Here is a 26195-nt window from a genome sequence, read left to right as displayed (position 1 = left end):
TGCACTAGAAGAAAGCAAAGTGTCAGCCATTTCAAGGTGTTTGGTTCAGTATGTTACAAACATATACCAGATGCTACTAGAAGGAAATTGGATGACAGAAGCAAAGTAATATTGCTTATAGGTTACCACAGTACAAGTGCTTATAAGCTCCATTTCTCAATTACCAACAAAGTTAAGGTCAACAGAGATGCCATGGTCAAAGAATCAGAAACATGAGATTGGAGCAAGTCTCAATCCAACTCTAGTGCAGTGTCAACACTAGAGTCTGATTCTGCCACTGAAGGAGGTTCTACCTCTGAAGGATAATTTGCCTATGAAGGTGATTCTGACTCTGAAGCTGACTCTGACTCTGAAAGTGAGTTTGTCTCTGAAGATGACTTTGACTCTGATGGTGAGTCTGACTCTAATGGTGAGTTTGACTTTGATGATGGATCTAACTCTGAAGGTGATCCAACTTTTAAAGATGGTTCTTCTTCTGAAGATGGAGCTTTTGAAGGCGGTCCTACTTCTGAAGGTGTATTTTCTGAAGGTGGTCTTGCTTTTGAAGGTTTCTAGAGGCCATAAAGATTTAGACACATACCAAGGAGACTTGCAGATTTTAAGTTGCTGCAAGATACTAAGATTGATTCTGAAGGAGAAGTTATACAGAGTGCCATGATAGGGGAGTCTGGACCTGTTAGCATCAATGAGACTCTCAATAAGAAGGTGTGACTAAACGCTATGAAGCAATATCTTGAAATCATTGAAAGAAACAAGACATGAGAATTGACAGTTCTACCTCAGAACAAGAAAGCCATTAGTGTGAGGTTGATTTTCAAGATAAAACTGAAGCCAAACAGTTCAATTGCTAAGCATAAAGCAAGGTTAGTAGCTAGAGGATTCCTACAAAAGTTTGGTTTAGACTACTTTGAAGTGTTTGCACCTATAGATAGATATGAAACCATAAGGTTTGTTATTTATATAGTTGCAAATAGGAATTGACCTCTGATACATTTTTAGATGTAAAGTCAGCTTTTCTAAATGGTCCATTGCAAAAATAAGTTCATGTGTTACATTTGTGAAAGAGAACAAAGAAGGGATGATGTATAAGCTGCATAAAGCTATGTACAAGCTGAAACAAGCTCCAAGGACTTGGAATCTGAAGATTGGTTCACCTTTCAAGGATTTGGGATTTAAAAAATGTGAAATGGAATATGGTGTGCATATGTAACATACTTATAATGTAAATGTGATTATGATGTGTCTTTATGTGGATGACATACTTCTGATAGGGAGCTGTACTCCTGAGATAAACAAATTCAAAAAGATGATGATGAATGCATTTGATATGACTGACCTTGGAAAAATGGTATATTTTACAGGGATGAATATTTTGCATTTTGAGAAGGGAATTATTGTGCATCAACTGAAATATGAACTTGAGCTACTAAAGAGATTTGAGCTGATGAATTGTTAGTCATAAGTCATACATGCTAAGACAAATCATAAGTTGGACTCTGATGATGATGAGGATGTAGATACAACCTTTAAACACTTGGTTGGTTGTCTGAGATATCTGTGAAACATTATGATTGACATATGCTACGTAGTTGGAATAGTGAGTAAGTTTATGAGTAAACCAAAGTGGTCACATTATCAAGCTGCAATCAAGATTCTGAGGTATGTAAAAGGAACTTTGAGGCATGGAATTTTGTTTCCATCTTAAGGGTCATATGATGCTGGTCTGGTATGCTACTCAGATTCTAATTAGTGTGGTGACAAAGTAGACAAAAGAAGAACTACATGATACATGTTCATGTATCTAAAAGCCTCAATTTCTTGGTGTTCCAAGAAATAACAAGTGGTAACATTGTCGATCTGTGAAGCTGAATACATAACTGATATTTTGTCATCTTGTCAAACTGTTTGGCTGATGAATTTGTTACAAGAACCAAGGTTCAAGGTAAGCAAACCAGTCAAGTTGATGATAGACAACAAATCTTCCATAAGTCTTGCTAAGAATCCAGTGTTGCATGGAAGAAGCAAACATATTGATTCTAAGTACCATTTTCCGTGCAATCAGGTTCAAAATGGAGTACTTGAGGTTGTTCATGTCAGCACTCAGAAGCAACTTGCATATGTTCTGACCAAGACAACTAAAACTGAACACCTTATCAATTTGAGGGATGTAATTGGTGTTGTTGATTTTTAAGTTGAATGTGAATTAAGGGATGATCCATATATAAGAAAAAAAATCTATTCTTTAAATTCATTCAATAATTAATGTATCTGGTCCATATAGACCAAATACATCAATCATTCCATAAATTTTAAAAGTAAAATTTCTCTTATAATAAGGACTAGAGATAGTAACATTTTACCTTGCATCCTTATACTTTAAATTACATCCAATTAAATTAATTTATTATATCTACAAAAAATTTAGATCATGCGAAACACGTCCAAATATTCTAATTTTAAAGTTATTTGATCAAACATATATTTTAGACTATGAATTTATAACTATATAAATATCATATGCATAAAAAATTCATAGATAGTGATTTAAACAAAATTAGACTCATATGCCACTATTAGGATTTAAGAAAGGGTTTACACAATTTAAATCTCTTCAGATAATGATGAAAGAATTTTAATTAAATTATTAATTACGAATCAAATATAAATTAAAATTATCGAAACATTTATTGAAGCATGCTTTAACTTTTATCATTAACATAAAAAAATATTATCATTCATATAAAGTCTACGTGAATACAATATGAAACGTGATGCAAGCGATATTATGAGAATGACGAAAATTAAGATGAGTAGGAGAAAGACACTTATTTATATTGAGAGTTCCAAAATTAATGCTTCTATATTAGACATTTTTAAAATAAATTCAATCTTATTTATATTTAATTAATTTTTTTAAATAAAAATAAAATATTAATTAAATTAAATTATATTTCAATTTTCATTTATTTAATTAAAATTAATAAAATAAGTTTATATATATATATATATATATATATATATATATATATATATATATATATTCAATAATTTAAATATTATTAATACATAATTAAATTAAATTTTTAATTATACCTTCAGTACTCTTTGTGTGTGATCCTATGGATTCTCGCAATCTTGCAATAATATTAAATCATATATTTAATAGTATAAACAATGAGCATTTAACAATACATCATTATTATTCAAATGACAAGACTCTCATGTGATCTCACATAATTAATTTTTGATAATGGTTATATGTAAATTACTCTTTTGTCCCGTTATATTCATATTGAATACAAGATATATAATGTGTCACCATTGTATAGTCCAATATTATATTCATTGATATCCGAATATACTTGATAACAACAAATAAGTCTAATATCTCATATCGACTTATTTGAGGATGGTCATGCATTTTACAATCATACTCAATCAAGAGATCCATAAATATTACTGACGTATGTATAAGAGAGACAAATTCCATCAAGATCACTCATGTCTCTCAACATGATTTGTAGAGTACCAATAAACCATTTTTATACTTATCCTGTTACAAACAATATTTAATTGACAATAAAGTATTTGACTCCACATCTACGATCCATAATGATTTCTGATTGAAGAGTGATTTACACCATTATCGCTATGAAAATAACTTATGACACTTACATAACAAACTATGATGTATTTTTATGGTGAGTCAATCCCATATAAATATTACTCATACTATTTATACCGATGCAAAGACTTGATATCTCATATCCTTGATCCGCGAAATATGGTCATCAGTCTTCTCATATGATAGTCTCTATGCATTACTATTGTCCTATATGACAATAAATCTTGTCTATTGATACTTTAAAAATAACATTCTTATATTTAATGATGTCTCACAATTAAGTCATACTTAGTGTGTCATTAAACAAACTAATTATTGTAATGACTTTATTATGTCATATACAAATAACACAATAAATACAATGCATAATAATTATATATATTAACAAATAATATATATCAAAATCATGATACAAAAATAAATATAAGCAATATTGATTGACTATTAGGGCTTACTCACCAGGACCGAGTAGTTTGGAGACCCTATATTAATTTTAAAACTTAGACTTCTAATAAATAGAAGTAAATACTTTAAAAAAAGTCTATTTTATAAATAAAAATGTATGAGAAAAAAAAAAATATATATATATATATATATATATATATATTCAATTGCTTTTCTAATTTTTTGATGCGGGACTATTTTGTAGTGACTTGAGTTTATCAATATTTATGTTAGTCGATATGACTTAACTTGTACTTAATTTTATGTAATAGATAATATATATAATATTAATGAAATTAAGAGTAAGATCATAATACTTTTGTTACCCACAAGTTTCTATTTATTAAGTTGTGTTTGCGTATATTATATTGTTTAAAATAATTTAACTTAGACAAAATAAAAACGATTCACATTTTCTACCTATTAACTATAAGACTAAAATTAAAATTTGTGAAAAAGACAATAGTTTTGTTATCCAAATTTTGTTGATATAAAATTTTAATTTTGAGAATACACATTTCACATAAACAAGACTTAATCAAGATTTTTTTTAAGTGCTACTTAATTAAATTTAACTTAATAAAATTCAAATCTTATTCCCCTAAACATTGTCAAATAAGAAAAAGAATTAATTATGTAAGCAAATAATTAATCTATATTCTAAAATCACGATATTTATTTATGTAAACTAAATACATATAAAAAAAACATGGTCTAAGGTATAAATATTTCTTAAAAGGTTTATGAATTAGATAAATTAGTTATTGATTAAATATCAAACTATTGAAATGAGATAATATGTTGTTATTTGTTAGAGAATCGGGTATGATAATCCTGGATAACTTCGAAGAATCGTGTTCGTACACTTTCCGAACAAAGTATTTCGACCCTATTCTTGCTTGGGTTCACGAAATCTTTGTGGGGATAATTCTTGAAGAACAATTTGTTTCTGGCAAAGAGAAATGTTCAGGAATGTAGAGAGAAAGTTTGGTTTCGTTATGTGTTTTAAACTGAGGCCAAATGACTCCTTATATAGGAGATCAATAACAGAAACCGAAAAGACGCAACTGTTCAGAAACGGTTACGTCGGTTGGAAAAGGGTTCAACTATTCAAAAGAAAATTTCGAACGGGGCGCTGCCCCGCACCCCGCCAAGGGGCTTCGCCCCTGGGAACCCCGTTTCAATTATCACTAGTACAAAAAGAATAATATAATTTGTAAATTTACACCCGTTTTACATAAAACGGGTGTAAAAAGCAAATGCGGTGGCAGTTTTGTAAATAAAGTCTTATTTTGAATTTTAGTACGTAACAATAGACACCCTATTTTTAAATAACGGGTGTAAATTCAAATATTATTTATTATCAACTCTATATTACACCTGATATTCAAAAAAAGGGTGTAAATTTAAAAATAAAAATAAAATATTGGTGCCTTAAACAATAACTTTTATTATTCTTATTTGTTTAATCTTAAATTTTCTTAAAAAAATAATAAATTTTAATATTAATATATAACAATAGACACCCTATATTTAAAAATAGGGTGTATAATTATAACAATATAAATGACTAAATTTATATTAAACCCGTTATATTAAAATAGAGTGTAAATTTTGAAATATTAATATAACAATAGACACCCTATATTTAAAAATAGGGTGTATAATTATAACAATATAAATGACTAAATTTATATTAAACCCGTTATATTAAAATAGGGTGTAAATTTAGGAATCCCTAAGTACAACTTTTGGATTTCCGTGAAGCTATTATCACGCAGCACATGTTTTTAATAACGTGACGCCATTTTCGCTCTCTCTCTCTCTCTATGCATGTGCTCTCTCTCTTTCTCTCTCTTCAACTTTCTCACTCTTCTTCTTACTAGCTGCTGCTTACAAAATACAGTTGCAGAAAATCAAGTAAAACGAGATCTTCGTATTTTCAACCCTATTTCTTCTCTTCTGATTCAAATCAAATCTACGAAATGAAAACTAACAAAACTTCAAATCCTGTTATTACTTTCGATCACAAGAGGTATAATCACTTCATTCTCTACTAGATCCGTTCAATTCTAGTTCTAATTCTACATCGGTTTTTTAGGGTTGATGATTTAGTTTATTTCTGCTATTGAATCTATGTGATATTCAACTTTCCATTTTTGGTTTAGTGTTTGGATAATCAAATTATTGAGAATGAGTCAATGCTGAGTGAATGAGTCCGTGTGTGTTTTAGTGTTTTTAGTTTTTGTTTTGATGGATTTAATTGATTTAGTTATGGATTTTCCTGTGTTAATCTAGTCTGCATTTGGTAATTGTTTGTTGAGGTTTAACTTTGATTTTTGGAAATTGATTTGTATTTTGGTGTGAACAGGGATGCCTATGGGTTTACGGTGAGACCTCAGCACCTGCAAAGATATCGTGAATATGCGAATATATACAAGGTCTTGTAGTGCTTTTGGTTTATTTTTCTTTTGTTTTAGAGGAAAGAATAGGAGAATAATGGGAAGGAAATTTCACGCAATGTTGGTTTTTTTCAATCTGGCGGTTGTTTTGATCTTAAAACTTACTCAATTTTGGTTTCAGGAGGAAGAGGAGGAAAGGTCAGAGAAGTGGAAGTCATTTTTAGATAGGCAGGCAGAGACGGAGTCTTCTGAATTGGCCTCAGCTGTGGGAGAAGATGAGAAAGTTTCTGGGGACGAGGTTGTCGGGGAAGAAGTTGATGCGAGTTTAGAGAAGGGTGTTGATGGACATCAAACAAGCGGGCACGTCCCTGGCAGTGAAGATAGTACAATTGAAAATGGAAGTCAAAAGGAGGAGTTACCAGCATCTGAAGTGACTAAGATTCATAGAGTCCAGTTATGGTCAACCATAAGGTCATCTCTTCATATTATTGAGGATATGATGAGTGCCCGTGTAAAGAAGAAAACTGCATCAGTAAAAGATGAAAGAAACAAGAATGGTGTTTCAAAAGACGAGAAGATCGCTGAAACTGAGAAATCACTATCTCATTCTGATGATGCTAAATCACCAAAAGGAGCATTTGAGGAAGACTCTGAGGACGAGTTCTATGATGTTGAAAGGTCCGATCCTAGTCCAGATTCTCCTCGTGTTGATGGCTTGAGTACCTCTGCAAATGGGATTGCTGCTGATGCTGCACCACTGCAGGTTCCGTGTCCTTGGATAGAAGAGTTGGAAGTTCTTGTTCGTGGGGGAGTGCCAATGGCACTTAGGGGAGAGGTAACCTATATATACACGAGACATCCCATCCATTTTCTTGTGAAGTGTTTTTATTTTTGGTGAGCTACCCTTGTTTGTTCTTGTGCTTCAGCTCTGGCAAGCTTTTGTGGGTGTCAAAGCAAGACGAGTAGACAAGTATTATCAGAATCTACTAGCCTCCAATGGTGATTCTGAAATTAAAAGTAATCATCAAAACTTGCAATTAGATGACAATGATGGTAAAATAAATGCAGAACTCATACATGTACCAGAAAAATGGAAAGGACAGATTGAGAAGGTCCTTACCTTTGACACTTCACCTCCTTACTTATGATGCTGTGATATTATCTTTACGATGCTATAGAATAAACTTTTGTCTAATGTGCCAAATTGTTGCTTGTTTGTGCAGGATCTGCCACGGACATTTCCTGGTCATCCTGCTTTGGATGAGGATGGTAGAAATGCTTTGAGACGATTACTTACTGCATATGCTCGACACAATCCCTCTGTTGGTTACTGCCAGGTCATTCATTCTGAATATAATTTCATATTTTCAAAAAGAAGTTTTCCTAGTATTTTTCAATATGGTTCTGATGTATTTTGCTTGAAAGGTCTTTCTGTCAAACAATTTAATAAGGTGTCTAGATTAAAAAATGTACATATAAGTGAGCCGATCACTCATAAAATTTGTTCACTCATTACTTTGTTTTAGTATTTTTTTCTTTAAAAAATTGGGGGCCAAAATTTTGTTATCTTCACATTATAGGCCAAGGAATCCAAAAACCATTGATAAAAAGAGTTTTAAAAGCCTTCTAGACTTGAATTTTCTATTTGTGAAGTAAACATTAACCATTTATCATTTCACGGGCACAAAATAAATTTTCGATCTTTGTTGAGGTAGTTTAGACTTTGAACTTACCATGTTTCCCAAGTTGATATTATAATTAGTTGAAGATGATCTGTACCACTGTGGCATTATACATAAATTGTTTATAGTTTATAAAATCTATATCAACCTTCTCATATGAGAGACCGCTGAGCTTGAAATGTGTACAAAGCATGATAGGAATGATTCATATATTTAAGATACAGTCCTACTCCTGCATCTTCTTAAAATGTTCTCTTATTGCTACATTGTCTTAAGATGCTGTCTTACTCCTGCATGTCTGACTGAAGGTGCAAAGGGCCATGGTTAAGGCCTCACGACACCTTTCATATCTTTGATTCATGAATATTAATGATCTGTACCACAACATGGATAATGAAATAGTTTAAGCCAGAATTTATTGTATACCTTATCACATGGACTGTAATATATGTTCGCGACTTCTATAATCCGCTGACTTAACATGTTGGGATAATTCAAATTGCAGGCAATGAATTTTTTTGCTGGCTTATTGCTGCTTTTGATGCCTGAAGAAAATGCCTTTTGGTAGGTCTTGATAAAGCTTCCTTAGATTTCTAGAGTATATACTCAGTATTTGCACTTCAATTTAGCTTCATAATATTAAATGTTCCTGTATTTGTTGAGCTTTGCTGTCATGAAGGAATGTGATAGAAACCTGGTATTTATAGGGAGTAAATTAAAGAAAAGAAAATAGAAATGATAGAACAATTCTCTGCAGAATTTGTCTTAAACAGAAGTTTATATTATTAATATAGAATTAACACACTAGTACATTAGGGATAATTTAGAGAGACAATGATCGAATAAATATATAGCAATTCCTATCCAGGAAATTCGAAGGCTTGGTCTCTCCCTCCCAAAATCATTCAAAAACTATCCCATAATCTATTTTGTTTTTCCTTTCTCTATTTATTCTTTAACAGAAACACACATAACCCATAACTGCCCATAATAAGAAGCTATCAGAATGGCACCAAACTTACGCATCATCTTTTCAATATTGCAAATTTGAACTAATTTTGCGTTTTATCTCTAACTATAATTTTTTGTCAGGACCTTAATGGGCATTTTAGATGATTATTTTGATGGCTATTTTTCAGAGGATATGATAGAGTCTCAGGTATTTTATTCTTATAAAGATATTTGAGTAAATTCAGTAATGCTCAAATAACTACTGTTTGAATTTTTGACATATTCAAATACATATTCATTTTATCAGGTGGATCAACTTGTTTTTGAAGAGTTGGTGCGGGAGAGGTTTCCCAAATTGGGTGTGTATAACGTTCTAAGTCATTTTCATGTCTTTGAACTCACCAAGTGAAGTTTGTTTCTAGAGTACCATCCTTAATTGTTAATTTCTTGCGTGTGCTTCCTTTGCAGCCAATCATCTGGATTATCTAGGAGTGCAGGTTGCATGGGTTACTGGACCATGGTATCTTGATTATTTATATTATTATAAATGAGATAAAGAAAAAGAAAATTCCGATTTTATAATTGCAAGTGATATATTTGTAAGTTATCATTATAAACATGTAATATATTTATTACTGAATTGCACTTATGGTGATAAAATTATAGTTGTACATGCTCTGAACCAACTAAAATTGTATGTGTTTCTATGTCGAGTGAAGAAAGTTAGTGTTGGTACAAATTTTGTGAAAAAGGAAAAAAGTTTGTGATGTTGTTGTTTTTGGTGGCTTTAATGTAACTAGGAGTTTATATGCAGGGGCATCAACAAGATAACGGATGGGCATGTGGATATTATGTCATGAAAAATATGTTTGACATTATTGATGCTTGTATTGTTGAAAGATTCAATGAGGTATTTTATATTACATATATTTAATGAAAAACATGTAAATTATTGTTTTAACATGTAGTTGTTTAATTTATTATATGTTTGAACTTGCAGATATTCACAGACACCTCATCATATGAAAAAGAGTCAATTGATCACATCCGACAACTTTGGGCTCAATTCTTTTTGCAAAAGGTTGAAGAGCAAGAGAACCAGGAAAAGAAAGATTTAATGACAAAACAGAAGCGATTAAAAAAAACTTATATATAGATATATTTTTGTTCCATGAATGATTTATTGGTACAAGTTACATGAACAAAGTGGTTGAATTTTTTTCTTACATGAATACAATTTTTGTTGATGTATGACTTGGTGCAAGATTCTAAAGATTAGAGAAATGTTTGTTTTGGTTATTTTTGTTTTTTATTGAATATCCAGGAATATATAAAAATATTTGGTTTAATGAAATTTCAAATAAAATATTTTTAAAAAAATTGAGATATTTTACACCCTTCATACACAAAATAGGGTGTAAATGTGTTAAAATTAAATGTAATTATAAGATATTTTACATTTGATATATCAAAAATAGGGTGTAAATATTTGTCATTTTACACCCGTTTGAATTATAATAGGGTGTAAATTCGTTTAACTTCAATGTATGTAGGTGACAATTTACACCCGTTTTATATTAAATAGGGTGTAAATGTCCTAAAATTCAATGTATATATCTACCAATTACACCTTTTTTTATCTAAAATTTAATGTATATATCCACCAATTACACCCTTTTTTTAAATCTAAAATAGGGTGTAATATATTCTCTTTTTACACCCGTTTTAAAACGGGTGTAAATTCTTCATACATATCTCACCCTTTGAATTTACACCCTATCATAACGGGTGTAATATGTATAAAAAACGGGTGTAAAATCTTCTTTCTGCACTAGTGTATTCACATTCAATTATACATTGGCTCGACGAGCGTGCACTCCGCACTACCCCTAACTCGTTTCCAAACTTTAACGCATAATTGCATCAGCCTATAGTAAATCACATTACTACTAAAATACATTGATGATACTAAAATCACCAACAAATCCCCCCCATTTTAGTGTAATCCTTGATTTACTCAGTATATACAATAATATATACAAGGGTATAACACACAGGTATAACGATCAAACAAATGCATAAATAAAAATGTCTTGCGATTGAATTTTCATCTTAGTACAAATACACATTCCAAATACTCGAAAATCGGGGTGTCATAGCGATTGAACCCATCAATCCATTTGAGTGTCTGAAGATATAGTACACATATGTTTCTTACAATACTCTACTATTCATACTTGACATTTTACAAGCCATGTGTCCTTATCCATTAATAAGCATATAGGAGGCCAAGTCCAAGCTTCTTGAAGCGGCAAAACTTCATGCTCACATAGGTGATTCTTTTAATCTTGCACCTGCATTTGCAATTTTCCAAAAGAACCATTAAGAAGATATAATTCAACCTAGCCATCACTTGCAGGTCTGAGCACATACCTTGGGAAGATAAACACAATTGCTCCAATCTCTAACTATGATCTTTCCACATTGAATTCTGCTTCTAATGTTGTATTAGAAGGGAATTGGGTATACCATAGCTAATAGATTTAAATGGACTTTAATCCCATCCCAATTACCGACTTCTTCACTAAGTCTCTAGCTAACCCCTTCGTCAAGTGGTCAACTAAGTTTTGTTGCGACCGAACAAACTCAATAGATATCACCCCATTCATGATTAATTCCCTAATCATACTATGTCTAACACCCAAATGTCTAGACTTTCCATTGTATATTTGACTATAAGCTTTAGCCAATGTGGCAGTACTATCACAACGGATAGAAATTGGTGATATCGGTTTAGGCCATATCGGAATCTCATATACCAAATTCCTTAGCCATTCCGCTTCTTTACCAGCAACAACTAATGCTACAAACTCAGATTCCATTGTGGAACCAGTTATACATGTTTGCTTCTTGGAAGCCCATGAGATGGCACCTCCCCCAAGCAAGAACACCCATCCACTTGTAGAGGATGAATCTTCAGCATTATTTATCCAACTAGCATCCGAATAACCCTCTAACACCGAAGGAAATCCCATATATGACAATCCATAATTCATTGTACCCTTCAAGTACTTGAATACCCTAGTTATCACATGCCAATGATGTCTACTAGGATTACTAGTAAATCTGCTCAACTTTCCAACCGCATAAGCAATATCCGGTCTAGTGCTAATCATAGCATACATCAAAGAGCCTATAGCTTTTGAATATTCGAGTTGATCCACAGGTTTACCTGTATTTGGCATAAGCTTTTCTCCCGGATCCATGGGAGTACTTACTGGAGAATAACTTTCATAATTGAACTTCTTGAGTATTTTCTCAATGTAATGAGATTGCGTAATTACAATCCCCTTATTCTCCCGTTTAATCTTAATACCAAGAATAACGTCCGCTTCTCCCATATCCTTCATGGAGAACCTTGATGACAAGAAATTCTTTGTTTTATCAACTTGATTTTGGTCGGTGCCAAAGATCAACATGTCATCAACATATAAACAAATGAAAACTCCTTTACCAGAAGTATCAAATTTGCTATATACACATTTGTCAGCTTGGTTTAGAATGAAACCATTAGACAAAACAACCTCATCAAACTTTTGATGCCACTGCTTCGGAGCTTGTTTCAGCCCATACAACGACTTAACTAGCTTACACACTTTATGCTTATTACCAGGCATTACAAATCCTTCAGGTTGCTTCATATACACTTCTTCCTCCAAATCACCATTCAGAAATGCTGTTTTGACATCCATTTGATGAATCACTAGATTATGAATAGCCGCCAAGGCAACCAACAATCTAATAGTAGTGATACGGGCAACAGGAGCATAGGTATCGAAATAATCAATCCCTTCCTTTTGTCTGAAGCCTTGGAAAACTAATCTAGCTTTAAACTTGTCAATTGTACCATCGACTTTCATCTTCTTTTTGAAGATCCATTTGCAACCCAATGGTTTGCAACCTGGTGGTAAATCAGATAATACCCAAGTATTATTTTCTATGATAGAACCAATCTCTTCGTCAATTGCTTCTTTCCAAAAAGCAGAATCTCGAGATTTCACAGCTTCATCATACGTTCTTGGATCCTCCTCTATACTATAGCAATAATAGTATTGAGTGTCAATCTGATCCTTTGATCCCTCAACTAAATATAGTTGAAAATCAGATCCATAAGATCTAGATTTTCTAGCTCTTTTGCTCCTACGGGGTTCAAGTGTCTCACTTGGCACATCATTTGAATGATCATCCCTTAGAGATTCATCTGAATTAGGTATAGAGTCCTTTGGTCTAGGTATAGAAGAGAAACAATTCTCATCAAATATGGCATCTCTCGATTCTATAATCGTGTTAATAGAAATCGAGTCATTAGGTTCTATAACATAAAACCTATAGGCCTTGGAGTGCTCAGCATATCCAACAAAGATGCAAGCTACACCCTTTTCACCCAAAGTTTTCCTTTTTGGGTCCGGGAGTCTAACCATGGCCCTACAACCCCAAACACGTAGAAATGTTAAGTTGGGTCGTTTCTTATACCAAAGTTCATATGGGGTAGTCTTGTTCCTTTTATTAGGAACCCTATTTAACAAATAGCAAGCCGTTAACATAGCTTCTCCCCAAAACCCTTCACTCAAACCAGAGTAAGATAACATGGCATTCACCATTTCCTTAAGCACTCTATTTTTTCTTTCAGCCACACTATTTTGTTGAGGTGTATAAGGTGTCGTAGTCTCATGAATGATTCCTACGGATTGGAAAAATACAGGATCATAATATTCACCACCTCTATCTGTACGTAATGTTTTAATCAACACATTTGGTTGCACTTCAACTTCAGTTTTATAAATTTTGAATTTATCTAAGGATTCGTCCTTAGCGTGCAACAAATAAACATAGCAGAATCTAGATGCATCATCTATGAAAGTAACAAAATATTTTTTATGTCCTAATGATGGAGTAGCATGCAAATCACATAAATCACTATGTATCAACTTAAGAATGACAGATTTCCTTGTTATACTTTTAAAAGGTTGCCTAGTGATCTTTGTTAACATGCAAGTTTTACAATTTTCTACATTTTTATCAAAAACAGGAATTAAATCATCTTTAGACATTTCATGCATTCTTTTATAATGTACGTGTCCTAGACGAGCATGCCATAACGATGAATTGATAACATTCGAAGAGGACATAAATACAGAACCAGAATCATTAGGAACTCCATTCAAATTCATCATAAACATACCATTATTATAATATCCAAATCCTACAAACACACCAGACTTCGATAAAATATATTTATCGGATTCACACACTTGCTTGTATCCAAGCTTATTTAATACAGGACCAGAAATTAAATTCTTACGTAGTTTAGGAACATACAAAACATTAAACAAAGTAATAGTCTTTCCAGAACTGAATTCTAGCACCACGTTTCCTTTGCCTTCAACGGGAGCGAAGTGATCATCTCCCATGTAGAGGACAGAACCATCTTCCACTGGAACAAGAGTCTTGAACCAGAAACGATCCTTGCAAACATGTGTTGTAGCGCCAGAATCAATCCACCACGCGATAGCATCATCCTGCACATAGAATGCTTCAGAATTTAGTGAAACCGAATGTTTAATCAAACTATTCAAATCACGAATTGATTTCTGACCTTGGTTTTCGGATTGGTCCTTAGACCTCTTTCCTGAACCACTTGCATTCGCGTTATCATGCTTTTTGCCGGAACGACAATCCTTCTTGAAGTGGCCTGTTTTGCCACACTTCCAGCATTCTAGTTTCGGTTTCTTGTTAGCACCGAAACTGCCCTTATTGTTCTTGAAAGCACACTTCTTTCCTTTGTTTTTGTTGTTACCGTTCTTACCACCCTCTTCGACCATATTAACCGAGGGTCCAACAATTTCTCTGCCTTTTCCTTTGTCATCCTCCTGCGCTCTTAGAGATTCTTCTATGTGCAAGTGACTTCCAAGTTGGATCAAAGACAGTTCATCTTTTCCATGCTTCAGATTGTGTTTGAAATCCTTCCACGAAGGAGGCAACTTGTCTGTGATGCTTGAGACAAATATTGTTTCATCCATCTTCAATCCGTGTTGTGTGAACTGTCCAAGGATTCGGAGGAGTTCATTGAATTGTTCCATGACAGACCTCGATTCAACCATTTTGTAATTGCTGAAATCGGTTACCAGGAACTTTTTACTGGATGAGTCCTCTGCCATGTACTTGGATTCGAGACAATCCCACAATTCCTTTGCAGATTCTATGTTTTGATAAATATCAAATAAGGGATCAGACATACCGTTAAGAATGTGCCCTCTGCATATGTAGTCGTCGTTCTCCCATTTTGATCTGCGTCTCAGATTTTCAACCGTGTCTTCCTCCAGAAGTTTTGGAATCGGTGTAGACAGGACGTGCACCACCTTCAACGTTGTCAACATGAAATGCATCTTCTTCTGCCAACGCCTGAAGTCTTGTCCTTGAAACTTGTCCAATTTTCCGAAGTTTGTAGTCATCTCCTTGACGGTGCTTCCTCCAGCCATGATTATCAGAAACTACTTTGTTCGTTTGTTAGAGAATCGGGTATGATAATCCTGGATAACTTCGAAGAATCGTGTTCGTACACTTTCCGAACAAAGTATTTCGACCCTATTCTTGCCTGGGTTCACGAAATCTTTGTGGGGATAATTCTTGAAGAACAATTTGTTTCTGGCAAAGAGAAATGTTCAGGAATGTAGAGAGAAAGTTTGGTTTCGTTATGTGTTTTAAACTGAGGCCAAATGACTCCTTATATAGGAGATCAATAACAAAAACCGAAAAGACGCAACTGTTCAGAAACGGCTACGTCGGTTGGGAAAGGGTTCAACTGTTCAAAAGAAAATTTCGAACGGGGCGCTGCCCCGCAATCCACCAGGGGCTTCGCCCCTTGGAACCCCGTTTCAATTATTCGCATTCAATTATACGTTGGCTCGACGAGCGTGCACTTCGCACTACCCCTAACTCGTTTCCAAACTTTAACGCATAATTGCATCGGCCTATAGTAAATCACATTACTACTAAAATACATTGATGATACTAAAATCACCAACATTATTAACATTTGAATTTGAGTGTGGTGTGATATTTATCAATATTCTATATACTAGTATTGCCATTTATCAATATAGTCTATAGATATCACATTGGATGTTAGAAAATAAGTAAATTTATTTATAAATCTATAGTATAAATTAGTTGTAAGAGTAGGTAGCAAAGTGGCTGCACCGACATCAATTATGTTTAGCAGTATAAATAAAGCTTATGAATAAATTGAATAGTATATATTATTTTTTTTAATTTAAGGTTTTATGAGGCCCCATTAAATATGAGGCCCTTTGCTATAGCATTGTTTGCTTAGGTACATGGTTAAGCTTGTTACTCACTACTACAAAATATATCTTTGGTAATACCACATTACTACAACCGTTAAAACAACCTTAATAATAACTCATTTTTGCTCGTCTAATTTTTTTACTTATTTTATTGAAAGATATTTCATTACAATCCTTAATAACAACCGTTGTGATAGATAAAATGTTACTTCCTTCAATTTTCAACACTAATATTTTTATTTATATTTTTCGTTACAAAAATGGTTGCTCGTCTGTATTTATATTTTTATTTATATTTTTATTTATATTTTTCGTTAAAATACTCATTACCACGATTATTACCAGAAACCGTTGTGAATAGTCTTACATTTTATTACGGTTTTTGGTTTTTGTTAACAGCATTGGTGATAAGTTTATATATATATATATTAATATAATATATATATATATATATATATATATATATATATATATATAATATATATATATATATATATATATATATAATATATATATACATGCGAAGTTATCAAGCTTTCACACAAAATAGTTGTCACTCTCAAAATAAAAATCTAACATCTCTCTCTTCCACTTGCAACAAACTCGTTCTCATAAGTTTCTTCATACTAAAATGTAGTCAAGTTCATACGCTTTATCATTCTTCTTCTTCATAAGCTTTCTTCCATGTTATTCATACACTTTCTTCCATTTTTCTGTGTATAGGTTCTTCCATATATCTTTATTTTTCACACGCTTTCTTCTTTATCGTTCCGCTTTCACCTGACATGATTTTCCTGTTTTTTGGGTTATCTCAGTTACTATCTTTGTTCCATGTGTTGCTATAGAGAAGCAATACAAGAAAAACGTCTTTATTTTTCACGAATATTTTCAATGAAAAGTATGTTCGTGAAATATTTTATGAGTTGATATGTTGTTGAGGTTTTGTTGATAAATTTTGATAAATATTATTGTATGTTATTGTTGTTCATAAATGTTTCTCAGAACAAGAACAAAACATTTCTAAGTCACAAAGTATGAGTGTGGTTCACAAATGGTTTGTGTTGCTATGGAGAAATAATACAAGAAGAATGAAGCTATTGTCGAAGCTTCATCCGCCTTGTATTTTTTCTTCATAACCACACAAAGTATATCAACTTCAGTTTATTCTGAGACAAGTAGATTGTTTCTTCATCTTCATTTTCAATGAATCTTTTCAATAAAAGATATGTCCGTGAAATATTTTATAAGTTAATATGTTGTTGTTGTTTTGTTAATAAATGTTGATGTATGTTATTTTTGTTGATAAATGTTTCTCAGAACAAGAATCTTTTCAATAGGGACATCAGTGTATTAGACATTACTTGGATTTTTGTTTATGTTAACTTGTTGTTAATGTCATGCTAATTTATGTTTACAAATCAGGTTAACATGTTGTTTGTAGGATTACAATATCATGCTAGTTTATGTTTTCAAATTAGGTTAACATGATCATATACATTTTGACTTATAGGTGTGGTTCATAAATTGTTTGTATTGCTATGAAGAGAAAATACAAGAAGGACGAAACTAATGTGAAAGCTACATACTTGTGTGAAAGACCTAGATCGTGAGACACAAGTTTGCTGCTCTCACTTCAGATTCACCCTCCTTTCATTGTGGATTCCATTATGAGACAAGTAGATCATTTTTCATCTTCATTCTCCATGAATCTTTTCAATAAAATATACGTTTGTGAAACATTTCATGAGTTGGTATGTTGTTATTGTTCAAAATGTTTGCCTCATTTTTTAATTCCAATTGAGTTTATTATATCGTATGTAGATTGTTTGTTTCACTAACTCCTCATTAAACATGCATTCATTTAAATTGATTTAGAAAATGATAATTTAAAAATTATGTTATATTTGAAAACCAACTTAGATCGATATATGTTTTTCGAGTTGCATGCATCTTGTAATTCATCTCTCGTTCTTTAACATATGGAATTTGGTTAAATGCTCTAAGTTCTTCAAAGAAACGGTTCATTCTCTTTTATTTTATATTTTAAAACATGAAATTTATTGAGAAATTTTGAATCATCTTCGTCACTGTCATCATAATAGTCATTATCATCGATTAAAATAATGATGATGATGATTCAGAATTGGTCAACAAATTGATGCTTTGGAAAATAAACTATAAGAGAATTAACTGTTGCTTTGAAGAACTTGGAGCATTGAACCAAGTTCTATATGCTAAAGTGCGAGAGATGAATTACAAGATGCATGCAATTCAAAAAATTGTGGAGCGTCTAAGTTGTTTTTCAAGAATAATTTAATTATTCAAATTATTATCTTCTAAATCAATTTGAATGGTTGTATATGTTTATTGAGGGGTAAGTAAAAACAAACAATCCCCATATTTTATAATAAACTCATATATATACCACCACAGTTGAAACATATAACCATTGTGAAATGTTAATTTTATTCATGCTTTATATATATATATATAATATATATTATATATATATATATATAATATATATAATATATATATATATATATTATATATATATATTATATATATAATAATATATATTATTATATATATAATATATATATATATGCTACCTAGTTTATCATAACGGCCAGACGTATGTGGTGGAAAAAAAGCATACTTACAATCATACCCTACCTCACAACTGTTGGTCAACCGTGATGGTATCCATTTTCCAACCATTGTGAGAGGGATTTTCCGTAATAGCGACTCTAATATTTAGAGCCTTATATTGTTCTCAATGTTTATTTATTTATTTACATTTTCCTTAAGTTGTTTGATATGTGCTCCCATCATGTTATTCTAGATTCTAGATTCTCTTTATGGTGTATGGGTTGTGACGAGTCACATATTCTAGATTCTCTTACCTCATTCCTTTAAACTTGAAAATAATGTTTTGGAGTTAGATCTCTCACTCCATCTACACTACTCTAATGTGATGAATCCTTGTGCTTGAATATTCATGTATGAATATTTCGTTATGCATGTTATGATTATGATGGTTGTGTTTGTCTTCCTAGTGTTGAGGTGGTGTATGACTTCTTGTAACCTCCATGCTAATTATTCCTTGAGATTTAGGAAATCTTTTATCAACCCTACAGTAGGCATCAATTTTTCCGTATGAACTTACTAGGTGGATCACCAGATCAAATGATGTGTAGTTTGCTCTACTTGTAACATTGGTTTGATCTCCTCTATTGTTCCTCTAGATGTGAAGACGGTGCATGCAAAACATACTATGATTCCTAAGTTAGACAATATGCTAGTGAGTAGCGTATGATTGAGTTGATTATGTTGATCATATATGAGGTACATGACCCTTATTTATAAAGTTGTTGGATTATAATGCACTCCAAATGATCTTTATTCTTATTGAAAATCTCAAGGATCATTGGTGGATAAACGTATTTCGATTGACGTAACTAAATTCGATCAAAATTGAATGTAGGTAGCTTGCAACAATGCTAACAACTCATTTGCTTATAGATGCTAGATTAATAAGTGCGCATGTTAGTTTGCAGGGATGATCATTGGATGTGGATCGCGTTGTGTCATCATGTGACGTCGAGGTAGACATCTCAAAAAGTAGCTCCGAGTTTCACTTTATAGTTTGTTAAGTATTTTAAAATGTGAACTTTTTTTTATAGACGATTTATATCATATTTTAGGTTGAGTTACTTAGACTCATATTATTACAATTTGTATGATTTTTTATAATCATATATTCTATGTAATAATTTAAAAGAAAATTAATATTAATTCAATCAATAATAAATTGTGCAATTTATTCCGTGATCGGGCATTGTCTGAATACCTTGATATTTTTAGTATCGATCAATTATTTGAATTTTAAAACACATGTAAGCATGATATAATCAAACTAATTTAAGGGCTGAGTTACCCTTATACTCATTGTTAATACATTTTGCTTATAAAAAAAACTTTTTTTTTTAATTTACAACAATAATTCACACATTCAAAAATGAGAATAGCTATTTTGAAATGAAAAAAAAACAAAAATGAAACGATTTAAAACGGATATTTCGTGAAAGATTCAAACGTGTGGTAAGAATGAAATCACTTACCCTTTGGCATCGCCATTGGGAAAGAGAGAAAAATTGTGACTTGGTCACTGCATTCTTTCTCCAATCATATCTTACTCTCTTTTCTCTCCCATTTGAACACTTCATCAAACACATGGTGCCCTCACTCTTCATCACAATACTAGATATTCTCTACTCGCAAAGATTGGATTTTTCCACATTATTTGGGTCTGGTCCCTTCATTACTATTACCCCATTTTCCCTTTCAAATTTACTTCTCACTTTTTTCTTCTTTCTACTAATTGATATAGTTTTGCCTCCATTTGTTATATAGTCTTTCTTTATACCTTAACTAATTTCATTTCGCTATTATTATTGGTTGATTTTCAGTTGAAAAGTTTCATTTTTGAGAAATGGGGTGTCTTTGAATCTCTGTTTTTTTCTTCTCATTTCTCTCATGTGTTCCCCTTCCTTATTGGTAATGTACAATCATAAAAACTGTTTCATTGAAGCTGGTTAATGTTGAATATGTGTTGCCCCTTGATTTGTTTTTTTAGGGTTGTTTTATTTCCTTCTTTCTGTCTAATTAGAAACTTGTTTCTCTCATAAAGATTTGAGTTTTCAATACTAAAATACACATACTCTATTGGCAATTTTTCTCTTGTAAATTAAGGTATTTCCTCGCGCAATTGTAACCACATAGACTAATTCCTTAAGGTGACTGAGATCTATTTAAGGGGTTGATCGAAAAACATGTACCCTATTGTGAATTCTATGTGAAAGGAATGAAAATTATATGTTTTGTAAATTTGGATAAGATGATAAGTTTTTTGTGAGTGGATAGAGTGTGGAAAGAAGAGTAGAATGAAAGGGGCAATTGATGAGGGAAAGGAGATAAGTCCAATGTTCCCTAGGTTGCATGTGAAGGATGCAGAGAAAGGAGGACCAAAAGCGCCTCCAAGGAATAAAATGGCTCTATATGAACAATTTAGCATCCCTTCACAAAGTTTTGCAGCTGGAGGACCAGGTTCAGGATCCTTGTTTTCTCTCCCTTTAAGAAACTGCACAGTTCCTACATCATCAAGCCATGTGAGTCTTGTAATAGTTTTTTACATTTTACCATGTAATCAATTCTTGTACCATCTTTCACTTATTTTCATAGATAGAATGGAACCTGCTTTTTTAACTATCACTATCCCTTTTATACAATAAGGAAAGTTAAAGACTTTTGGTAGGAGTATTCAGCTTGATAGGCATTAAGTTGCATGAAATGAAATTGTCACTAGAAGAAAATATTAGTTTTTTATGTATAGTTTGGTTGGGTATGCCTCATTGTTCATTGTTATGCACCATTTGGGCTTGGCCTAAACGTTTATTGTTCGACTGCGACTGTTCTCTTGCACGGTACAGTTTAGAGGTAATCTTGTGAACCGGACCGTAGTATATACTCTGTAAACCTTAAGGTTGAATAATAGAAATATACTGCAGCCGCCTTACAGTTGGCAACGTAGACGCAACTGGTTGAGCTCCGTTTATCAAATATTGTGTGTTCTTTCTGTGTTTTTTTTTAGATTTTTATTGTTGGACCAGGTTGTTGTTTTAACAATATTTGTATACTAAACTCTTACGTTTACATTAAAAAAAAGTAATACTAGTAATAATCATACTTAGTAATAAGAATATGACTCATATTTTAGAGATTATTATGAGTAGGTAATTGGGGGTGCAAGGGCTTCAGCAGTATTATTGTAAACTGAACTCTAGTATTATATATATTGCTTTTTGTAACATTGTAATCCTACTGAATCCTGATTATTAGACAGAAATCAAGGTAACTATAGCTGCCCTATAGCCGTAGAGATAGGCACCATTGACGAAACTGCGTTAATAAAAATCGATCGTGTTTATTGTCTTTTACTTTTGTTTCTCTTTATTCTTCTATATATTAGTTGCAGTTCTTACAGAACTACTGAAGCTTTATGATTTGGTTATTCTATTTACACTTTATAACCATTTTAGTTGCGATGTTTATGCTGTTTTGCAGCTTGGTTATAATCAAAGCATCAACTTCTGCAGCTCCAAATCCAATGCAATTTCTATTCTATCTGAGAAGACTCAAGCCTATAATTCAAGAAAGATTAACTTAACAAAGTTGACAGTGAGTCATGACTTAGAACACATGAAACCGGCAAAACAAATTACCAAAGTTCAGCAAGATAATTACATCAATAGTAGTAAGAGTTCTCTTAAAACACTTGATGGTGAAGATGCTTTTATAACTCCTAGTTCTGTTCATCTGAAAAGTTCATTCTATGGTGGCGTCGTCCAAAATGAAAAAGATGAAGACAAACTTGCTCGCTGCAATTTGAGCTTTTCGTTTAAAAGTCTAAATTCATTTAGAAAGGTGATGAATTCATCTGAAGCCATAGATCTGAAATCATCACAATATGGGAAGAACCGGATGGAAGAGCATAAAGATGCGAGTCAAATTGATCAAAAGGCAAAGGAAAAATCTCCTCACTCATTAAATGGTTTTGATGACACAACAAATGAATCGTCAAACTCATCTGCTAAATATACGAATTCTAAATCAATGAAAGAAGAAATTAAAAATATTTCAGTAGATAGCTTGAAAGCATTGCAAGGTAGCAATGGTCATAGACATGAAGATCATGCAGCTTTTGTAGACAAAAACAAATTCAGAGATCATTGCATGGAGAAGCCAACAATGAGTGATGTCCAAAAATGTTCCGGCGAGTTAGAAATCGGTAGACGGTCTTTACATGGAAAGAGAGAGAGGAGTAGAGATGAGGAGACTAGTAGAAATTATGATGCCTTGAATAAATCAAGCTCAGATTGTAGGTTTGGTGTGGATATCATCCCTGACGATGTCGTAGGACTAATAGGTGAAAAACAATTTTGGAGAACAAGAAAAACTATCATCAAGTAAGTTTATCTGTTTAGTATTATGTGTTTTTGTTTACATAGGAACTATACTGAGTTTAATGTTATTTTGCATGTGAAACCTTTATGTTTTTGAATCTTCTACTTGAAGTTTTACGTTTCTTGAACCGTAATGCAAAATGAATCATGTGAACTATTTTTACCCACATTTGTTTATTTTAAGTGTCTGTATTTTTCTCCTGACATGAACCTGGCTGTGACTTTGCAATATTCAGTCAACAGAGAAACTTCTTCATGCAAGTGTTTGAGTTACATAGACTTATAAAGGTAATTTCCAAACTATATGTTTATTGATTGTTTGCTCTGTTGAATATGTGTTGCTTTCATATGAGAAGTGACTAAACATATCTTAAAAACAGGTCCAAAGATTAATTGCAGGATCACCTAATCTCTTGTTTGAAGACAACCTTGTACTTAACAAACCACCAACAAAAACATCCTCCCCCGAGAAACTACAATCTGACTTTATCAGTGAACAACCATTGACCGTTTTTAAACATGACAGCAAGTCCGAGAAAGCCTCTACTTCCGAGGATGTTAAAAACAGTGCAGTTGGGAACATTCCCTTTCCTTGTGTGAACAACATAAGCAAAGAACATAACCGGCTTTCATATTACGGCAATCATCATTTGGGAAATCTTACACTAGTCTCTGCAGATAAAAGTTCAAGTTCCATTTGCCTATCCAAACAATCTTCAAGCATTGTCTACCCACCGCCACCAAACCAATGGTTAGTTCCTGTCATGTCTCCATCTGAAGGTCTTGTATATAAGCCAATCATTGGACCATGCCCTCCAAATGCCGGCGGCATCATGACACCACTTTACGGAGCTTGTGGTGCATTGAGCTTGAATCCAGGAACCAAAGATGTTTTAGATCCATCTCTTACGAGTTTTCATCAAAAGATTGGAATCCTTTCTGGTTCATCATTACCACAACTGTTACCACCATGCGTTCCTTCGTTCATGCATAGATCGATATCAGCTTCATCGGTTGAACAAATGGGACAATCTAGTGGTCCTAAAAATCATCACTCATATGCAGAACTCAATTCAGCAATATTGTACCAGAGTCCTTCAAACATGTCTACTCAGATAAGCCAAGTAATGTCGAGAAATATTTCAACTTATCAATCATTGGAAGATAATAAAGAGTTACAAGTAAGTACAGCCAGTAGTCCATCCAAGAGAATGAAAGGAGATGAACTTCCTTTATTTCCACTGGCTCCGACATTTTGGTCATCGCCAGATCGTGACTCGCAGGTTGAACATCAGTCAAAAGTAATCAAAGCTCTTCCTCATAATAAAAAATCAGCAAGTGAATCAGCAGCCAAAATATTCATGTCAATACAAGATGAAAGGAAACTTTTGTAACTAGTTTTTATATATAATATGTCTAATAAAGGAAGATATTCTAATTTGAAACTATACCTTGACACTAACAATGTATCTATAGATTGATAACAATACTTGAGGCTTTTGGAGACAGAAGAAGAAGCAAACTTGGAGAAGCTGGAGAAGGATGGTAAATTTCATGGTAAAATGCCATTAAAAATAAATTCATGTATAGACCATTGTTGTGAACGCCCAATTTTGTGTCTTTATCAATAAAGTTCATTTCATTTTCATGCAAAATTTCAAATTCTTAGATCTTTTTCTTTAAATTGCACTTTATTGGTAGATTTAAATATGTTTTTGGTCTCTACAACTATATCATTTTTTGAGTTTAATTTATTAAAAAATTTGTTTGTTTTGATTAAAATATATATGTCATTTTATTTTTAATTCCATGTCTTTTGTTTTAATTTATATTGGGATTATCTTTGTGATAGATATGTAATATTTATTTTAAATTTTATTATTAATATTGAAAAAATTAAAATTAAGAATAAATATTTAGGATAAAATAATTTGTATTTGTAAGGAAAAAAACCCATTATAAGAGCTAAAATATAAAATAATAATATATTTGTAAGATGAAATAAATAATTAAATCTTATTTTGCTTTTTAACTTCTAATTAGATAAGATGGAAAGTGGAAATAACATCTCAATAACGATGCTATCTGATTTTCATTGGTCAGTAGTGATATCTGATTTTCATTGGTTAGTAGTGACAACAAACATATTGCCGAAGACATTAAAAATATTAAAAGTCGATGAAAATAAAATTATAAAATATATTTCTTTTACATGAGGGATTTTTTTGGTATAGTTGGATACTCATCGACATGAAAATAAAATTATAAAATATATTTCTTTTATATGAGAGACTGCTTTGGTTTGATCAGATACTCATCGACAAGCTTAATATTTTATATTTCTTTTATATGAGAGACTGCTTTGGTTTGATAGGATACTCGTAGACAACTTAATATCCCTTAGTTAGTTTATGATGAGATTGATGTATTGAGAAGGCAATTAATAAGTCATCATAAGATTGATGTAGTGAGAAGACAATTAATAGGTCTTCATAAGATTGATGCAGTGAGAAGTGAGAAGACAATTAATAGGTCTTCATAAGATTGATAAAGTGAGAAGGCAATTAATAGGTCATCCCTTATTAGAATAGTGTGAAGTTCATGTCTTTCAAGATTACTCATCTTTTACGCATACGGTTAAAAAAGATTTTGGAGAAACAAATTGATTATTTATTATTTATGCATATTTATTCAACAAT

The 26195-nt window shown here is 32.2% G+C and overlaps 2 protein-coding genes across 2 annotated transcripts; both read left to right on the top strand.

The window, feature by feature from the left end:
• Window positions 1-5886: 5886 nt before the first annotated feature.
• LOC127138117 (GTPase-activating protein GYP3) lies at window positions 5887-9655 on the top strand. Its single transcript, XM_051064518.1, has 9 exons — window positions 5887-6104; window positions 6441-6510; window positions 6653-7306; window positions 7398-7583; window positions 7695-7808; window positions 8659-8717; window positions 9246-9312; window positions 9412-9463; window positions 9573-9655. Exons 1-9 carry the CDS (start codon window positions 6055-6057, stop codon window positions 9653-9655), a joined length of 1335 nt encoding a protein of 444 aa, XP_050920475.1. The 5' UTR covers window positions 5887-6054.
• Window positions 9656-20560: 10905 nt separating this feature from the next.
• On the top strand, window positions 20561-25151 carry LOC127076442 (protein HEADING DATE 3B). Its single transcript, XM_051018103.1, has 4 exons — window positions 20561-21642; window positions 22598-23499; window positions 23733-23784; window positions 23877-25151. Exons 1-4 carry the CDS (start codon window positions 21418-21420, stop codon window positions 24888-24890), a joined length of 2193 nt encoding a protein of 730 aa, XP_050874060.1. The 5' UTR covers window positions 20561-21417; the 3' UTR covers window positions 24891-25151.
• The last annotated feature ends 1044 nt before the right edge of the window (window positions 25152-26195 follow it).

The sequence above is a fragment of the Lathyrus oleraceus genome, chromosome 4, assembly GCF_024323335.1.
Source record: "Lathyrus oleraceus cultivar Zhongwan6 chromosome 4, CAAS_Psat_ZW6_1.0, whole genome shotgun sequence".
Taxonomy (NCBI): Eukaryota; Viridiplantae; Streptophyta; class Magnoliopsida; order Fabales; family Fabaceae; genus Lathyrus; species Lathyrus oleraceus.
The sequence above is the reverse complement of the archived record's forward strand: the minus strand, read 5'-3'. Positions and strand labels throughout refer to the sequence as shown.